The 10,407-nt window shown below is 39.0% G+C and overlaps 1 protein-coding gene across 1 annotated transcript in view; it reads left to right on the top strand.

Moving 5' to 3' along the window:
* The first annotated feature begins 6,319 nt into the window (after window positions 1–6,319).
* Window positions 6,320–10,407, top strand: part of LOC117832163 (choline transporter-like protein 2) — a 28,565-nt gene continuing 24,477 nt past the window's right edge. Inside the window, exon 1 of the mRNA XM_034711165.1 lies at window positions 6,320–6,507. Within this exon, the coding sequence (XP_034567056.1) occupies window positions 6,480–6,507 (28 nt within the window). The 5' untranslated portion in view covers window positions 6,320–6,479. The remainder of the gene's footprint in view (window positions 6,508–10,407) is intronic.

Genomic DNA, 10,407 nt, shown 5'->3' with positions numbered 1-10,407 from the left:
TTTTGGTCTGATCCAGACACCAACTTCTGAAATGGAGTCAAGTGGACTGAGGCTGTGTAAGCTTCTGTTACTAAAGTTATTGAGTTTTCATCAGTATTACAGCAGTGCTTTCCAAGTACATTTTTTACTGTATGCTCGTTTAGGTGACCAATCAAAACACCAATTTCATAAAATTCAACTGACTATTCCTGAGTGGCTAGTTTGGAAACATGCAAGACTGCTTGCATTCGCAAAAGTAAGACCCAAGCCTTCCCTGAATTTTTTCAGCTGTGTCATGGTGTGCTGTTTCAATGTCAGAATAATCTTCAAGTGACCCAGGAATATCACTGTCACCAACATTTGATTGCAATTCAACAGCTATTTCACTTTCTGTCAAGTCATCAGTTACACTTTCTTGTACAATAAGTTCAGTCTTAAAGTCTTTTAAAGTACAATGTGGGTGACAACGGCATTTATGTGAAGAAAAACTAGAGAATTTGCTTGATTTGAAAGGACACTGATTAAAGGACAGATAACTGATTCCTTATTCCTCAAATTTTTACCAAGATGAGTAATATATTGCTTTAGGCCAACCTGCTCATTAAAGTCACATAATGAGCATTTTAATTTGAAGCCAACAAGTCCAGTAGAACCACTTTCTATGATCCCATGATCTCGCAAATGGATCTGAAGGGATTTTTTAGATCTGAAATATTGTGCACAGTCTGTGTATATGCAGGGTTGTGGGACAGTTTGCACCGTAATGTCTATGGCTACTTTCGTAATGTTCAAAGATTCGCTTGCGATTTCCACAGAAAAAAGTACAAAGTTTACAGGTCCACCTCATTCAACAACAAGAAAAAAAAAAGAAAAAAGGCTGTTTTTGTGATCACATACTGAGGAAAAATGTAATGACAAAGATAGAGCGAGTTATGAATGCTGTTACAACTGCATTTATGCAAAAAGTTAGTTTTTTCTCCTAGAAAAATGTAATATCAACTTATTTTCGCACCCTACCCAGACACCCTCCTGAGGCCTCTGTATCAATAATTATTTCATAGGATGATTGTAATACTGATGAGGTCAGAAATAAACAAAAAAGTAACTTACCAGTTCACTTTTTTTTCACCATTTAGGCTCCATGGACCTATAAAAGAAGGAACATGTCCGTTTTAACTATATTGTTTGCACCATAAAGTTAATTTTGCACATAGTTTCTCTAGTAATGTGTTTCAACAAGATGTTATTTAGATTATGGTACAGGACATGTAGTTAGCCAAGCACGCAGCATATCAGTAGGAATACTCTAGGGGCTGCTGCAATATCCTCGTGCCAACATCAGTACCTGTACAATATAATTACACGATCATTTCTTAAGACAACATCAGTCACGTATGTGTGTCCGTGCCATTTGACAGCCACACATTTTTCCCTGCAGTGCTGTAACTTGGCATGCACGGTGTGAAGATGTGCATGTCATGTGACGGACCCGTGCCCCATACACGTTACCTAAAGAAAGCCAATTCAACTGAATGTTAGGTTTCAAAGGAGCCGCTCAGTCTCATCCTCTTTGATTCACCGCATGAAGCGGGAGCTGAGGTAAATGAGACGGCAAACGCAACCAGCATAGCAGCCATGCTGTAAAGTTACTCACGTATTCAATTCTGAAATTAGCTGAATATATCCACCAGACCACATTTAACACTTACCGAGGCGATGTGGCAACGTTACTCAGATAGTTGGAGGGTAACTGAACTCACCGGGTAATGTTCCTTTAGCTAGAGCCAAAAGTTTGTTTCGGCAAACTTTTCAGTTCTAGAAAAAAAGTTGCGCGTCTAAATATTAAAAACGTTTAGATACTTTTGCAACCAAACTCATTTATAATCAATTTTACTCACCTTGAAGACAGGTTCATGTGTCGACTCGTCAAGAGTTCAGCGTCCGACTGTGAAGTCCGCGATGCGCCAAAATTATGTCCACAATGCACCTCGGTAACGGTCACAGAACGTGATGACGTAGGCGTTTTTAATCCCCACGCCCACCCGAATACCTTCATTGTCAGGTCAACATGCATTACCGATTTATCTGGACATAAATTTTCAAGTTAAAATATATTTTGTAGTTGAGACGATGTTAACTAATAATTTAGTGCTATCACAACATATTAAGTAATCTGCTGTCATGTTGACATAGAATAATATGCTAGAATAACAAATGTGCAAAATTACATTTTACAGTGTAGGGTTAGGATTAAGGTTTAGGGTTGGGTTAGGGTCAGGGTTAGGTTTAGGGTTAGAACTAGGGATGTACATTTTAAGTATTTTCCGTGATCAATTTTTGGAAATGTTAACGATCAATTATCAATTAATTGATAAAAAAAAACCACCATTATTATTCTTACGTCAAAAACAATGCCAAATACGTGTTTAAAAATATTTTCTACAGCAACAAAATGCATATAACTGACAGGATTGAATACGGGTATATGTTTGACACGCAAATTATCAACGATCAGGCTTCTCCGCGGACATAATCTTATAAAGTGAAGGCTGAGACTACTAACAGAAAATTACTTCAGACTCCCAGTGTCCAGTTTTCTGCCTACTCATTCTTATTGAGAAAAATAAACGTGTATTTGATCAGGTGTCAGCCAGGAGCACAACCGGGTCATAATCAGTCCAGCGGCAGAAAAGCTCAGACGGCTCTGATGTTTCTGCTCAGCAAACATAGTGTACCTGAATTTCCCACCTGTCTGTTGTCTTCGTATCCAAAGGTGGGAAATGTCCTGTTTATAGTTGTGAACCTTCGTGTCCGTGTCGTTGTTAGCAGCAGTTTTGTATTGATCCTCTTTTAAAAAGCGCACGGGGAGACCTGACGTGCAGCCGCAGCCGCCAGCAGAGCATCTCCGCTGTGCACAACACCTTTAACAGCTGAATCACATCCAAACATGCTTTAAACTTAAAACACCTCCCCGATAGCTGAATGTAATATGAGACCACATGATATGTTTGTTCCACGTGACCGAAAATTGATAAGAAAAATGTGTGTTTCGATTAGTTTCTTAACAATCAATTAATCGATAATCCATTAGTTGTGGTCATCCCTAGTTAGAACCAGAACTAAACCTAAGCAAATAGAACCAGAACCAAACTCATGCAAACAGAACCAGAACAAACTCAAGCAAACAGAACCAGAACCAATTTCAAGCAAACAGAACCAGAACCAAAACTCAAGAAAGCTGAACCGAACCAGAACCAAATCAATCAAACATAACCAGAACCAAACTCAAGCAAAAAGAACCGAATCAGAACCGAATCAAGCAAACAGAATCAGAACCAAACTCAAGAAACCAGAACCGAACCAGAACCAAACCAGAACCAAACCAGAACCAAACCAGAACCAAACCAGAACCAAACCAGAACCAAACCGAATCAATCAAACAGAACCAGAACCAAACTCAAGCAAACAGAGCCGAATCAGAACTAATCAGATCCGAACCAGAACCGAATCAAGCAAACAGAACTAGAACCAAACTCAATAAAAAGAACCAGAGCCAAACCCAAGAAAACAGAACCAGAACCAACTCAAGCAAACCGAACCAGAACCAAACTGGAGCAAATAGAACCCGAACCAAACTCAAGTCAACAGAACTAAACTGGAGCAAACACAATTAATGTCCTCAGTTTAGATGGGCTGATCTGATTTCTCCTCTCAGTGAGAATTTCCCCGGTCTTCGAGAAGACTCTTAGGGTTAGGGTTTAGGGTTGGGTTAGGGTTAGGGTTAGGATTAGGGTTAGGGTTGGGTTAGGGTTAGGGTTAGGGTTAGGATTAGGGTTAGGGTTAGGGTTGAGATAGGATTGGGTAAGGATTAGGGTTAGGGTTAGGATTAGGATTAGGGTTAGGGTTAGGGTTGGGTTAGAGTTAGGGTTAGGATTAGGGTTAGGGTTCAGGGTTAGGGTTAGGGTTAGGGTTAGGGTTAGGATTAGGGTTAGGGTTGGGTTAGGATTGGGTTAGGGTTAGGGTTAGGATTAGGGTTAGGATTAGGGTTAGGGTTAGGGTTAGGATTAATGTTAGGGTTAGGGTTAGAACCAGAACTAAACCTAATCAAACAGAACCAGAACCAAACTCAAGCAATCAGAACCGAATCAGAACCGAATCAGAATCGAATCAAGCAAACAGAACCAGAACCAAACTCAAGCAACAAGAACCAGAACCAAACTCAAGAAAACAGAACCAGAACCAACTCAAGCAAACAGAACCAGAACCAGAACCAAACTCTCCTAATTGTTGGAAAAGGCATCACACATTTTTTCTGGATGCATAAATAAATTGAACAAATACATGAATTAACACAATAAATCAGTTTTTTTTATTGTATTATTTTTTGAAAATGTAATGCCTGAGGAAGATTTGAGAAATAATTATAGCAATTTTAAATAATTATTCATTTTAAATAACCCGATGCATGGGCCCTGTGTGTGTGCCTGCTTAAAAACTAAACATATTATGTTTAGTTTTTAAGCCATTTAAGATCATTCGCACTGCCCTCAAGCGTTACGGCGGAGAATTGCTGCGCATCACAGATTTTACGGATTTTAAGCCGTCAAGCCAAAAATATGTCATCATGTGCACTGTCTATGTCTACTGAACATATGAGAAGACATTTGTCTATGTCCATGGAACGTTGAACTGTCCTTGTGTCATTTGACTTTGTCATTACATCGTGTCGTCATGATGTGTCATTTGACACAGTGTCATTATGATGTGTGTTATGGTTTGTTGACTTGATTGATTGAGTTTTGCAATGTCGAATAACATCTTGTTTGACAGCGTCTTTACGTCGTCACTAAGTGTTGTTACTACGTGTCGTCTTGATGTGTAGTTATGATGTGTCTCAAAACGATGAAGCCCATGCGGAAGTGTTATAAACTGCAATACATCGAGAATCCACTTGAGGCTGGCTGCAGAAACACCGGAAACCACATAGACATGAATGGGAAAAGGACGATATTTGCAGCATTAATAAACATTACAGCCTTGTTCAAAAAAACGGCTTGGCCCTAAGAAGCTAATCTCTCTAATGGCACACACTGTATGGGGGGTGAATTTTTTTCTAACGTGACGGTTCAGAAGATATTAAGATTCTGAGTTTTTGCCCAAATAAGGACATGGCTGACGTGACTCCCGGTTGGGAACACATAGCTATTGGCTAGGAGGCTCACACTACGTCAAACTATGCCTGGTTGAGTTCCGCATTTCCAATATGGCTGCTGCCGTCGATTTGATTCAAAACAGCTCTCAGGAACGGATGGGTGACGTCACGGATACTACGTCCATATTTTATATGTCTATGATTCATCCCGTGTGCCATTAACTCGCCTGTCTTGTCTGATTAGTTGTAAAGCTAACTAAAAAAACATGTGCTGTTTAACTAGCAATTACAAGTGCAACAACAACTTGTCTAAAAATTGTGTTTGCCGATCATTACGGTCAGAGAAAATGTGTCCTCATCAGACAGAGGTGCAGTGACTCAATGACACAGGGATGTATTCAAAGGGGGGGCAATGGGGGAATTGCCCTTCTTGCAGTCTTGCACCAAACAAAACAAGCTCACATAAGTTAAACACGTATTACTGAAGAGAGGAGCTTTCCCACACTAATGAAGGGAAACGTGGGCGTGTCGAACTTAAAATAAATACCATTTTTCGGTTTCTCCTCGAGCTCCATAGTTTCAAAGTGTTTCTTCTGGGACCCAGGTGACCACTACAGCATATTTCCAGCCTTCATAGAGGTTTTGGTGCGGTGCTCAATAATGACACTTTGTCAAATGACACATCATGACGACACGATGTAATGACAAAGTGAAATGACACAAGGACAGTTCAGCATTCCATGGACATAGACAAATGTCTTCTCACATGTTCAGTAGACATTAGGGCTGTCAACGAATATTCTAAATTCGAATATATATTTGAATATTTAAAAAAAACGGAGATTCGTTTGTCCACCTGTTATTGACATAATGCGCAAATATAGATATTTGAATGGTTCGAACCTATGTTTTTTTTTTAGAGCGAATATTCAAATGTCATTTTGGAGCAATTTTGACAGGCCTAATAGACATAGACAAATGTCTTCTCGCATGTTCAGTAGACATAGACAGTGCGCATGATGACATATTTTTGGCACAAACGGAACCCCATACAAAACAGGCGAGTTAACGGCACACGGGATGAATGCAGTTGCCTGAACTTCTAACTCCCGCCTTTACTCTGTGATTGGCTGAGAACCCTGCTCGTCAACACGCCCTGCGTTCTCATTGGCCAGCACTCTCTTGTGAGAACTCTCCCTTTAAACGGTAGCAGCACAGTCAAGAGTTTGAAGCGGATTTTTCCCCAAAGTGTTGAAGTTGACTGGAGGAGCTCCGCACGAAAACCTCTTTGAGGGCTGGAAATATGCTGTAGTGGTCGCCTGGGTCCAAGAAGAAACACTCTGAAACTATGGAGCTCGAGGAGAAACCGAAATATGGTATTTATTTTAAGTTCGACACGCGCACGTTTCCCTTCATTAGTGTGGGAAAGCTCCTCTCTTCAGTAATACGTGTTTAACTTATGTGAGCTTGTTTTGTTTGGTGGCAAACAACTGCATAAGTGAAAATAGTGGTAGCAGTTTCTTATTTCTCTGTAAGTTACCAGGTACTACTTTTCTCTCATACCCTTTGAACCCATGCAGATTCAAGCATGCCTCGTATCTCGTCAGGCTATACAATGTCCCAATATATAGTATCAATTGTGCTTGTCCAGTTGCTGCCACATTCCTCAGACTGGTATGGCTGGGGCAGCAGGGGCTTAGCTGACGCCCAGCTATGTATATATAATAGAAAATAACACGAGCACGTAGAGAGGGGTCTCTGTCAGCTAGATGCTTAAAGTCTCACTTGGTAATGAAATATTGTAATCATTTTCAAACTCAGATCATTTGTTCTAAGTCTTATGTCAACATATCTGTAATAAAAACAGCATGCCTTTGGTTGTTTACATTGCATTCGTGAGATCCCTCTTGGTAATTATGCCCTCCTTCCCCAAATATGTGTGATTGGGTTCTGTTGTAACACACCCTGTTGTTGTTTGCTTGGAGACAATTACAGCTTTTTGCTTCCCTTTTGAGTGAAGTGCGTTTTTATTAAGAGGATAATAATAATAATAATAATAATAATAATAATAGTAATAATACTAATAATAATAATAATTCATAGAATTTATATAGCGCTTTTCTTAATACTCAAAGTCGCTTTACATAAGGTGAAAACTAAAAACTAAAACATGTAAGTAAAACAAAACAGGGACAGAGGTGTGGCGGGGGGAGAGGTCATGTGTTGTATGCTTTTTGGAACAGGTAGGTCTTGAGGTGGTTTTTAAATGAGAGGAGAGAGTCAGAGTTGCGGATGTGTGGAGGGAGAGAGTTCCAGAGAGTGGGCGCAGCAAAGGCTAAAGGAATAATACATTCATGCAAAAGGAAAGGTATGTCTCAGAGAGCAAGGTCAGCTTTCTGAGTGGACAAGAGGAAATAAATAACAACACACTTCACTTTTGTGATGTGGCCTTAACATAATGTTTTCCTCGTCTTCTCTGTACACTCATCTGTTTGTGGTTTGTGATGCTGCCTAAAATGTGGTTCATTAGCAAGTATGCCAATGCAACTAGGGATGCACCGATCCTACTTTTTATGTCCCGATACCGATACTGATACCTGGGCTTTGGTATTTGCCGATACCGATACTGAACCGATCCAATCCCTGTATTGATTTACCAATCTCTATTCCTTAATGTGAGGATAAAACTAAGAATAATTTTTTGGCAACTTCAGGCTTTTCTGACTTTGAAAACCACAAAAGAAGCGTGACATGTACCTAATCGGCGGAGTCTCTGTAGTAATCGTCCATCATGCTCTGCCGGGCAAAAATGCACAGTCCGGCTGGCACTGATGACATAGGAGACACACATGGCTGTTGTAAACACAGAAAAGCATAGAACTGAGATGAATAGATCTGCCATAGGGATTGGCACAATATATCGGCCCCTTGTCACCGATATCCGATCTAGCTTTTTGAGTCCGATCTGGCCAATATCCGATACCAGGATCGGATCGGTGCATCCCTAAATGCAACATTTCTATTGTATAACCAGCGTCAACAAATTAACTTGGTCTATAAAAACAAAACAAAAATATTGCATTAGCAGAGAGTACAATGTTACACAAAGCTAGCAACATTTCAGGAGTCTGTATTTCCCCCCCTAAATGTGGTAATAATAATGTTAGCTACTATCAGAAGGGTCCTTGTTAGCATAGTGTCCAATTAGGGCTGGGCGAAATGGCCTTGAAATAGTGTCTCAGATAATAGATAACACATTATCTATTATCTGAGACACTACATTATTAATGTTAGGTACTAAAAATAAAAAGAGTTATGGAAAACATGTACACCAATATATTTGTGATTCATCATATCAATCCAATAATATCACCCAACTCATATATCAACCAGACTCTACAAATTTACTTTATAAAAGTCTGTTTGTGGTTTGTGATGCTGCCTAAAATGTGGTTCATTAGCAAGTATGCCAATGCAACAATTCTATTGTATAACCAGCGTCAACAAATTAACTTGGTCTAATATATATATATATATATATATATATATATATATATATATATATATATATATATATATATATATATATATATATATATAGTATTAGCATAGAGTACAATGTTTCACAAAGCTAGCAACATTTCAGAAATCTGTGTTCCCCCCCTAAGTGTGGTAATAATAATGTTAGCTACCATCAGAAGGGTCCTTGTTAGCATAGTGTCCAATTAGGGCTGGGCGAAATGGCCTTGAAATAGTGTATCAGATAATAGATAACACATTATCTATTATCTGAGACACTACATTATTAATGTTAGCTACTAAAAAATAAAAAGAGTAATGGAAAACATGTACACCAATATATTTGTGATGCATCATATCAATCCAATAATATCACCCAACTCATATGTCAACCAGACTCTACAAATTGACTTTATAAAAGCCTGTTTGTGGTTTATGATGCCGCCTAAAATGTGGTTCATTAGCAAGTATGCCAATGCAACCTTTCTATTGTATAACCAGCGTCAACAAATTAACTTGGTCTATAAAAAAAAAAAAATATATATATATATATATATATATAGCATTAGCAGAGAGTACAATGTTACACAAAGCTAGCAACATATCAGCAGTCAGTGTTTTCCCCTCTAAATATTGTAATAATAATGTTCAAATTACACTGGTATCAGATGGGTCCTTGGTAGTGTCCTATTAGGGCTAGGCTATATGACCTAAAAATAGCATCTCAGATTTTTGCAAACCAAACTTTACATTTTTAAACAATTTTTTTCCCTTCTGAAAAAAACAACAACCTACAAATGACAAAGAAATTACTCAAAACAAGTTTTCAGCCCCTCGACCATTAGTTCACCTTTAAGATAAGAAAGCTATTTGGAGGCAGACGTTTTGCAGCAAAATCGCCCCCTACCGTCAAACTCATATAAGGCTGCATGACTCAACAGGACCAAATGTCTGTTGCAGTGAAATAAGACAACATCAAAGTCCAGCTCTCAAGCAATCTTTTCACGTGCACAGTTGTACAGATGAAGCATGGCAACTTTAGCAAAATACTTTCTGCTGGGTAGAATCATATTGATAAAATTAGGTTGATAAAACTATCAACCTTGGGTATGGTAGCATTTGGTAGCATGACTGCATCAGTACTAGCTTTCCAACGTGTCCCTTCCTTGTTATACGCAATGCAATGGGAAATTGTACCGCCATTAGCTGCTTTTGATTGGATGATTTTGGGCCATAGCTCTCAATCTTGTGCATTTCGTAGTGAAACACATTTCTCCCACTCTGTTGCATGTCTCTGTTCAAGATGTTGGAATAAATTGGTTGTGCTGCTACATGTAGCTGTAACAGACTTTCAACAAACTTTGCAGTGGAATGTGGTTTAGTTGACATCCAATGCTGCAAAACGGTACCAGTTCCTAACATTGGTGAGACTTTGCCTTGTTTTGGTGAACAACACTTCATTAACGCTGGTCGACATGTTGTTGCTGTGTGTGTCTCGACAGAAAATAAATGAGGTAGGTGGGTGTGAAGTTCAGGAGCCTTCTAGAGGGGTGGAGGAAATTAAAGAGAAAATTTAGCTTTTCACTTAAAATGTTTTTTCTAAACCACAAATGCAAATTAGTTGATAGAATAGATTTTTCACCCAGACCTACATCAATTATTAAAGTCTGGGTATCAGGAAAGAATCTGAGTAGTCCACCTTTTGCACACCAGTTTGGATACTTTTTATTGCATCTTTAGACAACTTTGTTGTTCTT

This window comes from Notolabrus celidotus, chromosome 20 (genome assembly GCF_009762535.1).
Source record: "Notolabrus celidotus isolate fNotCel1 chromosome 20, fNotCel1.pri, whole genome shotgun sequence".
In the NCBI taxonomy this organism is placed as follows: domain Eukaryota; kingdom Metazoa; phylum Chordata; class Actinopteri; order Labriformes; family Labridae; genus Notolabrus; species Notolabrus celidotus.
This window is presented reverse-complemented; position numbering and strand designations above follow the sequence as displayed.